Source organism: Epinephelus lanceolatus, chromosome 22, assembly GCF_041903045.1.
Source record: "Epinephelus lanceolatus isolate andai-2023 chromosome 22, ASM4190304v1, whole genome shotgun sequence".
Classification (NCBI taxonomy): domain Eukaryota; kingdom Metazoa; phylum Chordata; class Actinopteri; order Perciformes; family Serranidae; genus Epinephelus; species Epinephelus lanceolatus.
This window is the reverse complement of record NC_135755.1, coordinates 17,940,476-17,957,326: the sequence shown is the minus strand read 5'-3', so window position 1 is coordinate 17,957,326 and position 16,851 is coordinate 17,940,476. Positions and strand designations below refer to the sequence as shown.

At 39.8% G+C, this 16,851-nt stretch overlaps 1 protein-coding gene across 2 annotated transcripts; it reads right to left on the bottom strand.

The window, feature by feature from the left end:
• Positions 1–1,848: 1,848 nt before the first annotated feature.
• On the bottom strand, positions 1,849–14,857 carry LOC117246426 (sterile alpha motif domain-containing protein 9-like). 2 transcript variants are annotated; one of them, XM_033610304.2, is made up of 5 exons: positions 14,756–14,857; positions 10,780–10,893; positions 6,591–9,324; positions 4,072–4,137; positions 1,849–3,927 (listed from the first exon to the last, which is right to left on the bottom strand). In XM_033610304.2, exons 3-5 carry the CDS (start codon positions 9,298–9,300, stop codon positions 3,659–3,661), a joined length of 3,045 nt encoding a protein of 1,014 aa, XP_033466195.2. In that variant the 5' UTR covers positions 9,301–9,324; positions 10,780–10,893; positions 14,756–14,857; the 3' UTR covers positions 1,849–3,658. The 2 variants fall into 2 exon arrangements, with proteins under 2 accessions (XP_033466195.2, XP_078020306.1); XM_078164180.1 differs by lacking the exon at positions 4,072–4,137.
• Positions 14,858–16,851: the final 1,994 nt, after the last annotated feature.

The following is a 16,851-nucleotide window of genomic DNA, read 5'->3' as shown; positions in this document are numbered from 1 at the left end:
TCTACACATATGAATGTGTTTGTCCATGAAGACCATGATGTATATCAGCAAATGAGACCAAACTTGAAACATGCCTCGGCTTTTTCATTCTTTGGTTTAACTGTTGGCGCCATTGAAGGTTGTCATCTGTGACTAAGCTGCCACTTGGGAAGGGTTATTATGTTGAAATATCATCTAGAGATAAAGAGTTTGTCATGATACCAAACTAGAATTTGCCACCTTGGTGCCAATTAGTAAAAATTCTGCCCTGGGCCCATAAAACCTGATCACCACTGATTTCCCATAATGTTTTCAAGCGTAACAAATAGATGATTGTATGTGTTTCCGATTCCATCCCATCTAAGGCGTACAGGATGCCTTTTCTGATGCATCACCATGAGGCACAGTTTTCATTTTGCTTTTGCATTTTAATTTGTTTAAATAATTTTTTTAAGTGAATGAAGAAAACAAGATATTGACAATAAGAATTAAAATGCTGATGGTGACCATATACATTCTTAAATGTCTTTTCAACGGAGTGTTTTCTGGGATGTTTTTTTTTTATCTCTCTGTGTGGCTCAGGATGTCAGAACACATCAGCAGCAGCAGCTGGGGGACACTGAAAATGATTCATAAAAATAATTTTGAATCTGCATTATTATGGATTTGTCTCAAGTGGTCAGTTTCACAATGAGGTTAAACACCCAATGAAAGCAGTTTGAAATTTGCAAAATAATATCACTGTGTATTTTTTCCAGGAAAAGAAGGTCCTCACAAAATGACAGTGAAAATGTACAAATGGCATTCAGTGTTATTTGTGTGAATGTGCAGATTCAACCAATACGATAACACACTCTTGCCTTTAATTGGAGTTTATTAGTATATATAAGTACATATAGCCTAAGAAAACCCGATATGACTATACAAATCTGAGAAAATGTCACAGTATACAGACAATATACACTCACCGGCCACTTTATTAGGTACACCTGTTCAACACATATTGCTAACCAGCTAATCACGTGGCAGCAACTCAATGCATTTAGGCATGTAGACATGGTCAAGACAACCTGCTGAAGTTCAAACTGAGCATCAGAATGGAGAAGAAAGGTGATTTAAGTAACTTTGAACGTGACATGATTGTTGGTGCCTGGTGTGTCAGAAACTGTTGGTCTACTGGGATTATCACGCACAACCATCTCTAGGGTTTACAGAGAATGATCCGAACAAGAGAAAATATCCAGTGAGCAGCAGTTCTCTGGGTGAAAATGCCTTGTTGATGCCAGAGGTCAGAGGAGAATGGCCAGACTGGTTCAAGATGATAGAAAGGCAACAGTAACTGAAATAACCACTGGTTACAACCAAGGTCTGCAGAAGACCATCTCTGAACCAACAACACGTCCAACCTTGAAGCAGATGGGCTACAGCAGCAGAAGACCACACCAGGTGCCACTCCTGTCAGCTAACAACAGGAAACTGAGGCTACAGTTCACACAGGCTCACCAAAACTGGACAATAGAAGATTGGAAAAACGTTGCCTGGTCTGATGAGTCTGGATTTCTGCTGCCACATTCAGATGGTAGGGTCAGAATTTGGTGTAAACAACATGAAAGCATGGATCCATCCTGCCTTGTATCAATGGTTCAGGCTGGTGGTGGTGTAATGGTGTGGGGGATTTTATTCACATCATGAATGCAACCGACAAATCTGCAGCAACTGTGTGACGCTATCATGTCAATATGGACCATAATCTCTGAGGAATGTTTCCAGGACCTTGTTGAATCTATGACACCAAGAAAGCTCTGAAGGCAGAAGGGGTCCAACCTGGTACTAGTTAGGTGTTCCTAATAAAGGGCTGATGAGTGTATACTCATTCTTCTTAATATTTTTATTCTCACAACAGTACAGAAAGAACATAAAATGACAGACAGCAGTTCTAAGGGAAAAACAATCAATGAACAAGACTGAAATAATTCACCTCTTTTATATTAAGACTCTCAACGTACAGATTATTCTGGTCTTATCATTTAGCTGAAGGGACCTGGTTGGATTCCTGGTAAGAAATAAAGTAAAACAAAAAACAAACCAACCTTCAAGTCTCTTCATAACTACACAAATCCAACAGTTTTTAGTCAAGCACATTACAGTGAAACATCAAAAGTCATGTGTTTGCCCTCACATACTTTTACAAGAATAATAATAATAAAAAAAATTGACCACCCTAGCTGGAGCTCTGCCCAGGTTCTGGCACGATGAAGATGATAAAGATTTACAAGTGTCATATACAATTTAAACAACATTTAAACAAAAGAATCTGTCTTTAAAAATGTACTTAAATGTGACCTTAACAATCACACTAGGTTTGCTTGACCCATCTCGCTTGATTTAAAACACAATATTAACATAAAATAAAGTAATAAGAAGACTTAAAGTACAAAAAATATATATCAAAAATATTTCCACTAAAAAAACATGTTTCTTTACATGTTGCATGATCTTTAGTCATCTTAACACATTTAATATTTTCATATTTTTCATAAACCCAGACCACAAAATGCTAAAATAGATATCAAGCAAATGATTGAAGTTTTAGGAACCTAGTGTCCTTAAAGGAGACCTATTATGCTGTTCCTTTTATTCCGTCCTATATATTGTGTTACAATGTCAGATGTTTATATTAATTGTGGTCAAAGTTTCAAATAATTAGGTAAAAGTATATAGAAGTAATCCCTGTGAGCAAAAACCTCAGGCTTCAGACCCTTCTGAATACTCTGTTTCCTGTGTTTTTTTTTTTCGACTTTCGAGACAAGCTGACATCATCTCATGACTGATTTCTCTATATGGACATCTGCTCCACGCTACAAATGCTAATGTTTACATTACATAGCCTACACTGCTACATGAAGCCACATGCTAACATGGTCTTGTTTGCCTTTGTTGTTAATTTCTCCACAATTCCAGATCATATTCCTGCTGCAACATATTCAGTTGTGTTTAGAAGCTTTTACTGGTGATTTTTTTCAAGGGAGAAAATGTCGCAATACAAAAACATTCCTCTGCTGCAACGACACAACACTGCTACATGTAGCTACATGCTAATGTCAGGGAAACATGTAAACTTGTTTGCTGATGTTGTTAAATTCTCCCCGATGTTGGATCATGTTTCTGCTGGAACATGCCTGGCAGTGATGGCCAAATGAAGCCTCGTGAACCACTTTCTTTATTTTCTGACCCCACCAGATGGCACTCTTGGTTTAAAGATAAAGGCTGAAAGACTTGCAGTGAAGTGTGCTTTCAAACCTTTGTTGACCAGACAGTGCCATCTAGTGGCTTCAGAAGATAAAGACAGTGGTTCATGAGGCCTCATTTGGCCATCACTAACTGGTTGTGTTTTAAAGCTATAATTAGTGATTTTTAATGGGGCAAAGTGCTGCCATTTAGGTCCCTTTAAATGAAGTCATTATTTTCATCAGAGGTGTCAGATGGAGATCAGCTGATATAAATAACCTGTAGCATCTCTTTTCACAGCAGAGACTAATAAGTCCATTACTAAAAGTGCTCGACTGTTTGACCCTGTAAGGGGGAGGCGAAACATTTGATGGATAACATTGTGTCCAGTGTCCTTTGTGTCAAATGTCCAAGGGCACAGCACTGCCTTTGACGTTTATGTTTTGTTCCTTTATTCACATTCTTCAAGCTCAGTTATGAGAGGCTTCATACTTCTCATCCCTTTCAGGATTTCATAGAGAGCGTCTTTGTCTCTTGTGCTGGCTGAAACCAAACACTGAAGAATGTGCTTCATTTGGTCTTGAGTGGTTTTTAAAGCTCTCACAGCATCATAGCTCTCATCTGAGATCACCCCCCTTTCCATGAGCTTATCCAGGATGGTTCCTGTATCCGTCACTCTCTCAATCAGAGCTGTCCGATGGTGATCCACAAAATGCTGACCTGAGGCAGGACGATAACAGCAAAGCAAACAAAGTGAACTGTAAATCAAAGAAATGAAAAGAGCAAAAGGTAGCAATGTTGTTCAAGGCCTCAATGTGAAGTCATCATATCATTTTTCAAGTTTTATTTTTGCATGTTTCTTACCTCCAGTGGTATCTGCTGAGACAGACGGGTCAGGTTGTATTTGCTCTGGCTCTGAGCTGCTCATCACTGAGAATGGAATGGGAATTCATTAGTGATGCCCGATGAAAAATAACATTTAACATATATATATGTATATATATATATATATATGTATATATATATATATATATATATATGTGTGTGTGTGTGTGTGTGTATATAGCAATCAGAGTTGGGTAAGTTGGGTAAGGGTTACTTTTAAAGTAATCAAATTACTTAACTGCATTACTGTTTTGAAAAGTAACCAGTTACTTTACTGCGTTACTCCCTGAGAAAAGTAACTCAAGCACTTTTAAAGTACTTTTGAGTATTCTACATTTCCTATTGGGCAATGGACCACAGGGCGCTAAGCCTACATTTTTTTGTCTCCAAAATGAAAGTTATGGACCACTTGCCCTTCACTGAGATCCAATTCTCCCATCACAGCCGTCACTTTGACCAGTAGAAACACAGAACGATCTGCTGCCGTAGACAACTGTATGACAACAACACCCCAGCGTTTTTAATATTTCCTCTAGGGATGTTACCACACAGAGTAAAAGGGAGAAATGATGGTGTGAAACAGCAGAGGCACTTTGTCAACCCACTGAGTTAATGTTACTGTCATTAGCATCAAGGTAGCAAACAATGGTACATCCTCACGGTCGGACATGTAAGGGATAATGTATAATGAGCAGGTGAATACTGGGAAAATAACTCCCGACAGGGGAATAGAACCCTGACGCGCAGCGGGCATAAAACTTGCATAAAATGTCATTAAGCATGACTGCCGAGTGTGTATTCAAATCCGTGTTCTTTTGTTTTTGGCAGAGAAAGTCCGTCAGTATAGTAGTAGTAGTACAGTACAGTATAGTACAGTAGCCCATTTTGTTGTCTTTTTTGCATTTATTTAATCTTTCTCCTCCTCTATCACTTGAAGCTCTTCAGGTGTCAGTTCCTTGTGCTGTTTTTCGCTTGATTTTTTTCTTTCCTTCTCCATTTCTTTTTCTTCAGCGGCATCCTATTCCTCAAAATCCTTGTAGCTACTCTCCAAATAAGTTAAAAGAAATGTTAAAATCAGCCATTTCTGTTTGTTTTTTCCCTCAGAAGTTGTTTGACAGCTGCAGTGTTGCAGGGCAGCGTCCCTAGCAACGCTGGGCTAAATAGCAACTGTGTAATGACTGTTGCTACTAGCTACTGATTGGTCAGACCGCTGAATGCCGCGACTGACCAATCAGATTACAGCATTTAATAGAGCCGTGTAATAAAAAGTAATAACATTAACAAATAGCGGTGGGGCTTTTACTCACCACAACTGCAGAGGCTCCCAGCTTCATTTGAAACAAACTACATTATAGACGGTCCGTTATTTATTAATCCCTCTGTGTGTTTATATATTTACTTTTTATCCACTCCTGTTGTCTTTATAAAGTTAACACATCGCATTGAATTTGTTTCAAATTAAAAGCCCCTTATAACCTCGGCTGAGGGAATCCCTCCATTTTCTAAATAGGCATTTATTGTGAAACATTTGAAGGAACTTGGTTGTGGAGGATACAGTAGCTTGAATGTTTGCGTACGGTACTTCAGATGTAGCTCCTGCCATCTGCTGGCGCTTTCTACGTTACTACAACAACATTTCGGCTGGCACATGAACACACACAGTGACTGAAATAATAGTAAAAGTAATAAAAATAGGACAAGAATAACCCGATGACATCACACACGCTGTGAAAGACGACCGGGGATAATTGGTGAGTACCAGCTTGTAGTGTGTCATGTCTGTCGGCCAAGTCACAGCACGATTTTATGACTCCACAATCGTGTAATGTGACATAGTGACTGTCAGAATGGGCAGAAAAGTCGTGTAGTGTGTACCAGGCATAATGCAAGTCCTTAGTCTGAAATATGTCTGTCAGCGAGTCACATTTTTTTAAGACTCCACCGTAGACAATGGCAGCATTTCTTCTACCACGTAGTGAGCCACAAGCTCCGTGGCTTCTTTCAGACTGATAGGTTTAACCTTATCTCCGTTATTAGAACCAAAAGACAGTCGTTGCTGTTTCAGAGCTGAAGGACCAGCGTTCTAAAAGTAACGGAAGTAACTGATGTTTTGTTTGAAAAGGTACTTAAGTATTTGATTACTCAAACAGCAAACTAATGCGTTAGGTTACTCGTTACTGCAAAAAGTAATCAAAGTACTCTAACGCGTTACTTTGTAACGTGTTATACCCAACTCTGATAACAATATGTCTCTTTAAAAACAATGCCTCAGCTACTTTTGATAATCTACAGACCTTTCTCTTCAATGTTATAATTAAAATATACAAGTATTATGTATTTTCTTCAAGATCAGAGAAGAAAAGAACAGATCAAGATAAATCACAGAGCAACAATAGTGACAAAGGTAAACTAGACCTAAACATGGAACTAATTTTTGAAAATACTACAAGGTAGGTATTTAATTATGATTAAACTGTAGTACATTATACCCTTCTTACCATTTTCTGCAGGTTTTGTCTGGATGGCAAAGGCTACAGGTCCTCTGATGGTAAAGCCAAGGTAAAAAAATACTTGGCGATGTTTCCAGAGGCTGTTTCGGAGGTTTGCGTCCAGCTCAATCGATGTGCCACCAACATTTGCATAGACTCTACAGTTACATACCTCCCCTGTCACTCTGAGAAGGTGTTCTTGGACCTTGGGCTCTTGGAAAATCTTCTCGTTCCTCCAGTTGTTGCTCCAATCTTGTATTGTTTCCTGATTTGAGTCAAGAAATATTTCTTCGAGGACCTTACTGTGAACAATTCTGTCCAAATCTTGACCATTTCCAATGAAAAACAGAGGGCGGAGGTACCTTGATCGAAAGTGCATCTTGTATGCATGTTCGTAGGCATGTTGCATACCCAGAATGAATTTCCCGAGGTTGATGACACATTTGTCTTCACTGTCTGTAGGCCAGCACAGGAGGAGGGCTAACATGTGGAGCTCAGGTGAATCTTCGGGAATCAGAGGCAGTTTAAATTCTCTCTCTTCTCTCTCTCTGCATTTAGAAGGAAGAATTGCGAGGATGCAGTTGGCCACCGCTGTTACTGAATCTTTGTGCAGGAAGAGTTCTTCCCACCATGTGGTTATTTCTTTAAGGTCTGATTCGGTACATTCTCTGTCAAGACAGGAGAGTACTCCAACAGAGGTGTCCACCCGGTTTTGTTTAAGCTTCTGGATGAGATCAGCGCCTTTTTGTTTGAAATGCCTCAGTGGGGAGTCTCCGACATAATTCCTGTAGCATTCTGAGGTGTCTTTGGAAATGTATGAGGGATCATCTTTCTTCGTGCTGGGCTTTGAGTAAGTCAGATATTTGTCAAAAAATGCACATTTTCTGTCAACCTCATCTCTGAGGCTGTTTATTAGATCGTAAAATCTGAAGAGTTTGTTGTCTCCAAGTGCTTCAAGGACAGAGCCCAAGGACACATTCTTTGTGAGAACGTCTCTCCAAGTTTCGTTGTGACTGACAAGTAGGTCATACACAAGGTTGCAAACCTGTAGATAACCAAACTGCCCCCTGCTGTTGAAAACATTTGAGACTTTGGTCTTGCCATCTCCTTTCATGTCTGTCCCACGTTCATTTTCAGCAAGTCGTTCTTCATCTTTGAAAGCTTCAATAGCCTTTGTGGCCAGCTGCAAAATCTCTCTTGGTGTGGCATGACGGCCTATGTTCTTCAGATGATTCTTATGGACTTGGCCCAGTGTATCCGCAATGAATGAATTGAGGGGATCTCTTTGCTTTGCTCTCTCTGCCCACATTTCTGCCAGAATGTAGTGTTTTAGTTCTATGTAATAAAAACGAGCAAGTGCTTGTGGAAAAAATGGATTTTGATAAAACTTTTTTGTTGCCGTTTTTAAAACTGATGCACTCTGTTTCTTGCTCTCCATCCTTTGAATATCCAGAATCAGTCTTGAAAATCTTTCCTCTTTCATTTTCTCACTACTGATTGGGTTCTCTTCAGTTTTCATGTCTTTTGGTTTTGGTCTTCTTTTGGTGAGCATGTCTTTGACAAAACCAACCAAAAATTGAGGAACGTCACCTCTGCACAAACAGGTCAAGAGGTTTCTTGCTGTGTCACTTCTGGTCACACCTGCCTCAGCCATCAATTTAGTATAGCACTGTGCTATCATAGGGTGAGCCATGCAGACCCTCTTTTCAGATCCATCTGGTTGGAAGGTGATGATGAGATGGCTAAAGGGCTCCATTCTGTCCTCCAGTGAAAAGTCTCCATGGATGTAGCCGTCATGTTTGAAGAAATCCAGGCACTGAGACTCCAGGAGATATGAGCCTGGTACATAGGCATTCAGCAGGGATAGAAAGGCAACAAGCTGGGTCTTCTTTGGTCTGTTTGCTTTTTTGATGTTTTTGAATACAGAGCATGCTTCATGGATGTAAGTCTGAGAAAAACTGGTTTGCATTATGTTGAAGCCATGGAATTGATTGCATTTATCACCGAACCTTCTGTAAAGTTCTTCCTTTTTCTCACTGAATTTTTTCTCCTCTGTCTCAGAAAGTACATCTTGTAGGAAAACTTGGTCACCCTGTAGAACTTCATCCTTTCTAACGCAGCTGAGTAAAATCACCACAGGCATATGGATGACTATCTTCTGCTCAGCAATCTTCATCATAATGCTCTCTTGCAGATCTTCCAGAATCTGCTCATCATTTACTAACAGCAGCACAGTGTTCTGGTGGCCTCGGCTGCCTGCTGTGAAAAGGTGGACCACCTCCTCTGCAACTTTTGTGATGTCTGAGGTTGAGTCTGTTAAAACAGCGCTTCTGAAGGTTTTCCTCAAGTCCCACAACACCTTCATGGCCAGCGTGGTCCCCCCACATCCTGGCTGGTGGAACAGATTAACAACTGATATTCTAGGGAATTTTCTCTGTTTCTGAATTTGTTCTACGAGTGTATCGTATCCATCTCGTCTGATGAAAGGAGTTCCCGTGCCATCTGACACTGCCTGTTCACTAATGTGAAAGTTTAACCATTCAGGAGGGGCCCCTCTGTAAAAGTTCTCTTCGGTCTGATCAGCAACTGTTGGATCTATGATCTCTCCTTCAAACTGATTTGCACAGACAACATCCAAAAGTGAAAATGAATCTCTGATTTCACTTTCCACGTAAATTTGTCCACCTTTTGCAGTAGACAGGGCTGGTCTCTTGGCCATTTCAGACTTTCAGTGTTGTGAGGCCTAGATATTAAAAATGAGAAATGAAACATTGGTTATCTTAGACTCTATGAATGGGTAGTGTTACACTTAACAAATACCCCTTTTCCACCAACATGGAACATTGGAACTGTTCAGAGCATTTCAAATAGAAGACAAATTGGTTCAAAACCAATTTGGAACCCAAAACCAAACCTGAATTGTGTACCATGGGTGTGTCATATTCTACAGATTGGAAGTGAGGATGGAGAAGGCAGAAATGACAAAGTCAAGTTAGAAATAGTCTGAAAAAAGATTATGCAGTGGTCTCAGTAATAGTTGGTCCACACTTGTTTTTTGGATAAAATAACAAACACATCTGTAATAACAACAAATGCAAGCTACATTCTCCTGTTTACTTATGTTGAGCATTGTGCAATGCCCTCCACTGATGACACGTCCTTGATTGCAATGGTTTGGCTCAAAACTGATTAAAAACGCAGGCTGGTTCGCTTGATAGCACCAAGGTTCAAAGAATCCTGAACAGAACCGGTTCTAGAACTAAAGGAGCACAATAGTAATGATCTCTTCAATTCTGTCCTTGCAGCCAGCACTGTACTCTGTTAACAACAATTCCTTGTTGCTTAAATGGCTTTTCTTTAAAAAAAAAGTCAACAGTTAAGTGCATGGTGCTATCATATCTATATATTGTTTATTATTATATATAAACATGAAGTGATTGAGTACAAATAAATATATTATAGCCAAGTCCAAAAAAAGGGGAAAAAAATAGCTGCACTGATGCCCTGATGTGCAAATGGAGAGTGTGGACAGTGGGAGTGCCATGCCAGTCTAGCCCCGAAACCAAAAGATTGTCGGATTTAGCAACAGTAACTAAGGGGGGCAGGCCTTAGCGAAGGGTGAATTCAATATTAATTATCATTAGGCTGCCGTTGCCATGGACACAGAGTACAGACACATTTCTTTTTGCGAATTTTGAATCAATAAAACATGCTTTAATCATTGTTTTGTGTCACATCACTGAATGTTTTAGTAGTAAGCCATGTTCTAAGCGGGATAATGTATAGTGAGCCTGTGACAGTTGTCCAGTTGCTGCGCGTCAGGGTTCCATTCCCCTGTCAGGAGTATTTTTCAACAGTCACCGGCTCACTATACATTATCCCTTACATAAAGCAGCAACAACAAAACATAGTAAAACATATGCAAAACAGAAACAGTGGTGCGTTGAACGCCCTGTTGTGTTACGCAGGCGCACTGTCTATTAGTAAGGCAAGGTTCATGTCAATTCCATTCCATTCAGAGATTTATTGGCTAGGGAAACATTTGTTTACACTGCCAAAGCAAGTTTGAAACAAGGATACAAATTGTATGTACATTAGCTAAGGATCTACCTGAATCTGGTTGATATACCTACATGTTGCTGCTGATTGGGTACACCTCTAACACACCCACCAAATGACCAAATGAGAGAAAACATACCTCAAAGCCTGTTGTACACTGTTTCAGGTGCAAAATGTTTTGAGATTGAACATGCCCCTGGTCACAGCTGGACCATGGAGAGCTGCAGGCGGTGGAATTATCCCTCCAGGCTCCCTTGAAAGAGAGAAAATGGTGAGAGACAAAGATGGTGATGAAGATAACAAAAAAATAAGGGGTGGATTTATCATCTCGTTCTGTGCCTAACTACAGTGGATCATTACATAACAAGCATGGACTTAATCTGAAACCAAATTTCTCCATAGAATTGTGTTATGGAGTCTCCACAAAGACCAAAATGTGGCTGGCAACAGACAGTAGGGCTTGTTGTTTTTAGCTGAGCCAATTTTTGGAAAACTTGCGGACCCTGCCAGCTGGTTAAAGGCGCTGTATGTAAGAATGTGGCCAAAACGATTACTGCACTCAAATTCAAAATACTGCCACGAGTCGTGTCTGCCCCCCCTCCCCTACAGATTCAAGGTTGCTGGACAGTGGCACGCTGGAGACTGATTTGTTTGCCCACGGGCGGCTGCCGTGGCAGGGTTGCGTCACCGCGTCCTTGATCTTCGGTTTTCCAGCGGACCGTTCGAGCAAGTCCGGCTTCTCTGCCGCTAACGCTGCTGCCGGGATACAGCTGAGGAGGAGCTGGCTGCTAATGCTATGTACCGGGACACTGCTTATGCTGCTTGCTGTGTTGCTGTAGCTCAGTTGTAACTAACTGATGCTGAGATTCTACTGACTGCATGACTGGTAGACGGCGGTGGGTGGCGCAACAGGCCAAAACACAAATTCAAAACATAAACATGATTTGCGGACCGTAAAAATGTTTTTTAAATGCAAATATTCTGGCTGTACTATTGTTGTCCGTGAGATCAGTATGTTATATGAACATTATTCCTTAGTCTTTGTGACATATTAGGAGGATTTTACGACTATTTGCTTTAGATTTCTTACTTCCTACTTTAAGAGGAGTGAGGAGTCACCAGTCAATGATGGTATGAAACAGTCAGTAAAACAGGTTTTTGATAATTAGGAATCACCACAACCAAGAGAGATCCTTGAGCATACAGTCATACATGTGCACACAACATATGAAGCTGATTGGTCCAGTAGTTTGCAAGATTAGCTGCGGACAGATATACTCATACACACACACTCATGCACACATGACCAAATGCATGATCCCCTCCAGGCCTATGCTCTACACTAAAATGAGAGCCCTGTTGGTCGAATAAACGGAGCGTTATTTTACTGTATGAATTAACGAACAGTTAAGTTAATAACACATTCACTCCGCTCACGCTCTGCCCAGAGTGTGCTCTGCCCTTCGCTCTGTATAACCGATTATTCTGACAGTGCTCCGAATTTACAAATGGTCCAGTTTGTGCCAAATTACACTCCGGCACTCTGAATGACTATTCTGAATACACCCATCATATTATCTTCCTCCACTGTCTAGAACAAGCCAAAAGAACTTGCTAGCTAGCGCTAGCTAATGGTTGTGGAGAATTGTTTTGCCTCCAGCTAAGCCCCGCCCACCAACAAACATCATACTGTTTACTTACAGTAAAAGGGTTTATAGCAAAGATTTTTTAAACCTTTATAGATTTTGATTTAACATACAAAACAGATCGATTTATAAAATGTGATACATTCACACACAATTGTTTTTCTATTGTGAAGACCTTCATTGGCATAATGCATTCATTAACCCCTGGCCTTACCCTTAAAGGGGAACTAATGTTTTTTTCAACCTGGGCCCTATTTTCTGATCTACTTTTGTCTAAATGAGTGATGTTCAATATGTGACATTTCTCCAGGACGAACCTAGGGCTGACCTGCCTGCAGCCTTTGAGCGCACGCTATATTAAATAATAGGGCACTCAGACAGCGTCAAACAACGTCAAAATACGTCCACTAAAAGTGCATTTTTTTTCACACAGATAGGCTCGGATTGTTAGGATAATTATCCGACAACATAACGGAAAGGAGGAATGAACGTCTGTGTTTACCTTTAGCTGGAGCGGGACATATTTGTTGTGGCAAGTCAAAACACTTCCTCTGCCTGCTCCCTCTCTCTCCTCGTCCCTCTTCAATGAGCTCTGCGTCCGTGTACGTCCACGTACTCCGTGTTCAAATAAATACAGATGGTCATCAAATTCAAATGGCTCATCCAGATCCAGTTGGTCACAATTGGGTAAAAATTCAGCCATGACTACTCCAAACAGTCACATTTGTAAGCTCGCTGTAGCGGTAACTTCCTGCAACAACTCAAGTCTCACGAGACCAACTGCCGTAAAACACCAAAAAAGAAGAATAAGAAGAATCTTGCGAGACATGAGATTTCAGAGCCAGACTTTCACTCTCTGAGTGAGTGTTTTGACTTGCCACAACAAACATGTCCGAATTTTACCCGATTTCGACCAACTGGATCTGGATGAGCCATTTGAATTAGATGACCGCCCGTATTTATTTGAACACGGAGTACATGGACGTACATGGAGGCAGAGCTCATTGAAACTGAAGAGTGGATGAGGAGAGAGAGGGAGCAGCAATAGGCAGAGGAACATGTCTGAATCCAGCTAAAGGTAAACACAGACATTCATTTCTCCTTTCCGTTATGTTGTCGGATAATTATACTAACAATCCGAGCCTATCTGTGTGAAATAAATGCACTTTTAGTGGACGTATTTTGACGTTGTTTGACGCTGTCTGAGTGCCCTATTATTTAATATAGCGCATGCTCACGAGCTGCAGGCAGGTCAGCCCTAACTTCGTACTGGAGAAATGTCAAATATTGAACATCCTATCACTCATTTAGACAAAAGTAGATCAGAAAATAGGGCCCAGATTGAAAAAAAGTTAGTTCCCCTTTAACAACTAAATGCCTAACCCCCAATTCTAACATATACATACTGTATAAACACATACATACATTGTTGTGGAAAAAGTATTGAATACAAAAAGCTTCAGGAAGTTTACCCAATAGCTCTGTGTTAGGATGAAGTGACAAGTGTTTGTATTAATTTTATTGATTGATAGCCAGCACATCTGGATCTGGTTTGGGCAGAGACCCAAGGTATTGATGTTGATGGATGATGTGATTTTCTTTCGGGATGCCACAGATCAGTTACATAGGGGGGCCCTTAAAAAAAACATCACATGGGTTATAGAAATTTATAACAATTCCAGATGTGGGTTTTGGCCGACTGTATAAGTGTCTATATGTATGTGACAGACTGAGAGATTGTACCTTCTCCGCAGCGCCGCTATTAAACCATCAACTGAAGATCAACTTGTCGTCTATTGTGCATCTTTTACTATTTTGTCTCTGGACCAGAAGCTCTTTCCTATCACTCTGGTGTGGGGAAACGCTGATTTTAAAGGTGTTTGACAACACAGCCCATTTATATTCATGCACAATAGCTTCTATAATATGTGTTATTGCTTTTCTCACAACATAAGACAATAGAAATAAGATAAAATAAATTAATATTTGTTGCTTTACTAAATAATAATAATAATACATTTATATTAAAATGTAGCATTTTTCTAAATGTACATATATATATATATATATACACACACACATACATACATACATACATACATACATGCATATATGTTATATGTGCTTGCCCTGCACAGACTTCCTGTAAAGACATGCCCACAGCCCACCGTGATGATGTCAGACATTATTTTAATTGGCAAGATGTGTTGTAGCAAAAATTCAAGATCAGTTGTGGTGACTGGCTGTTGATTTTACATAGGCATATATCAAATCATAACAATACTTATTTGTCCCACATTACCTGAAGTCACAGTATTATTTTTGAGTGTGGTGAAAACCAAGAATTTGGTAATTTACAGCCTATGGACTTCACTAAAACTACAGTATACCTCAAACACTAAAACAGCATGCATCTTTTTAGTCTAACTGAAACTTTAAAATGTTTGCAGGTGTTAAAATCTCTCTTACCTTTTTCCAAGTGATGCAGGAGTCTCTGAAGTCTGGGGAACATGTCATGTACTCAGTGTCTAAGACCGGTAGGCTACTACCTGAAAGGTGCCTGGAGTTAATATAACCAAATGCCACACCCCCAGTAGGTGGGACAGAAATGTACAGTTGTAGACTGTTAAAGCCAAACAATGATTTGTATGATGCAATCAAACCATAGGCAAGGGTGTAGGTTTTGTTTTTAACATTGTGCGGGACCACATGAAAGAAGGATTGGGCGTCCTCCACCAGAAAATGTCGAGCATCAAAACATTTTTCACATTCTGATGAATGTTCAATTGCTTATTTTTATTTTATTTTTATTTTTTAGGGACACGGAAGGGAAAAAATAGACAGTTGACAAAAAAAAAAAAAAAAAAAGACGTTGATCTTGCAAAACATTTGCAAAACTTTAATTTAAATAATGTACTTCCGGGTCAGTTTGGCCCATAGAGACTGCTAACAAACGCAACAATGGAGCGCATTCACTTGTGGGAGAGGTTCATGGAGTTTTATTTTGAGATTGGCCTCAAATATAAAGACATTAAATCAGTGCTCATGAGTAAACATGGTTTTCATGTAAGTGAGAGACATCTGAAGCGACCACTTAACGCAAGAGGACACTTTCGTCGAAAAACATTCTGTGACTTGGCGGTCTTTGTGAGATCTCGCAAAAGCTTTGCAAGATATTGCAAATGTTTTGTGAGATCTCGCAAAAGTAAATCTTTTCTGTTTTTTTCAACCGTCTATTTTTTTTCCCTTCCATGTCCCTTTAGGGGCTCCGTACCCTAAAGACTGCACTGGGGGGAAAAAAACAACAATTTGAGATCTTGTAGAGTTCACCTTGAGTGCTAACACTGGGGGCATGAGAAGTCATTTGGTGCTGTCATATTATTTTCTTGCAGGAGTATCGTTTCACTGGAAATGCTTTGAAGCATTTCCAGTAAAAGGGTGGGGTGAGTTGATCTAATCTATGAAATGCCGGTCACACAAGGACACACAAACAATTTACTGTCTCTTACTCTCTTACTCATAGCAACTTAATCATGCCAACTGAAAAAAAACTAACGCTGCCTTATGAGACAAATAAACAACTCTGATTATAATGTACTTTCAATTGTGTTAACTTCAGTCCTCACAAGGAAACATAAAGCATTTCTTCACCAACATTTCATTCCTGTGGTTATTTAAACCAGTTTGTCAAGTTTTACCAGTTATATTAAATCTCTGTTGTTGACTCTGAACTTTCCAACAGTTGTACTGGAATTTACACTCACTGGCCACTCAACTGCTTGTTGAAATGAGTTTGCATTTTACCACTCCTGGTTCCCACGTCTCAAAGTCAACGAGTGTTTTTGGTTGGATGCCTGAAACAAGGTTTGTGGTCACAGTCTGTTCTGCAGCATAAAATACTTTAGCAAATTTTGGAACTTGTGTGTCTTAAAAAAGGCAGTTGCTGACAAGTGGCTGAATGAGACTACAGGGTGTCATCACGCCGAGCTGTGCTGAACATGGCATCACAGTTGTTACTATAGGTGGTGCTGTTATAGTAGTCTAGTGTGTTTATAGCCTGACAATAGCTTTTTACTTCTGGCAATTGTGTTAAGGCGTCAGAAATCATAAATGTGGTGTTCATTTGTGAAAATTATCTCACTGAACAGAGCTTATATTTGTCAATAATCCTACATCCAATGGAAAAGCCCACTGGCTTTTTGACGAGGGAATTTGTGCGAAGCGAACGTCTGTGTCGGCCTATGGAAAAATGTCATCCCTGGGGCACTCTATTTCATAATAATGTAACGAAAACATTGTCATTGAGTAAAAAGTACAATATTTTTCAAATTTATCAATACAGTACCTGAGTAAAGGTCTAAATAAAGTATTTTTTCTGTCCTTGATATGTTATCTTAGAACTTTTGTAACCTCTCAACCATCTTTGAAAGAAAGCAACTTCACACAGTGTAGGTTAGCAAATATATTTTAATATGTAATATTTATATTCATTTTAGCACAATGACAAAATGGCATAATTTCAGTTCAGTCTCATTTAAATCATGACAAAAAACCACACCTTTATA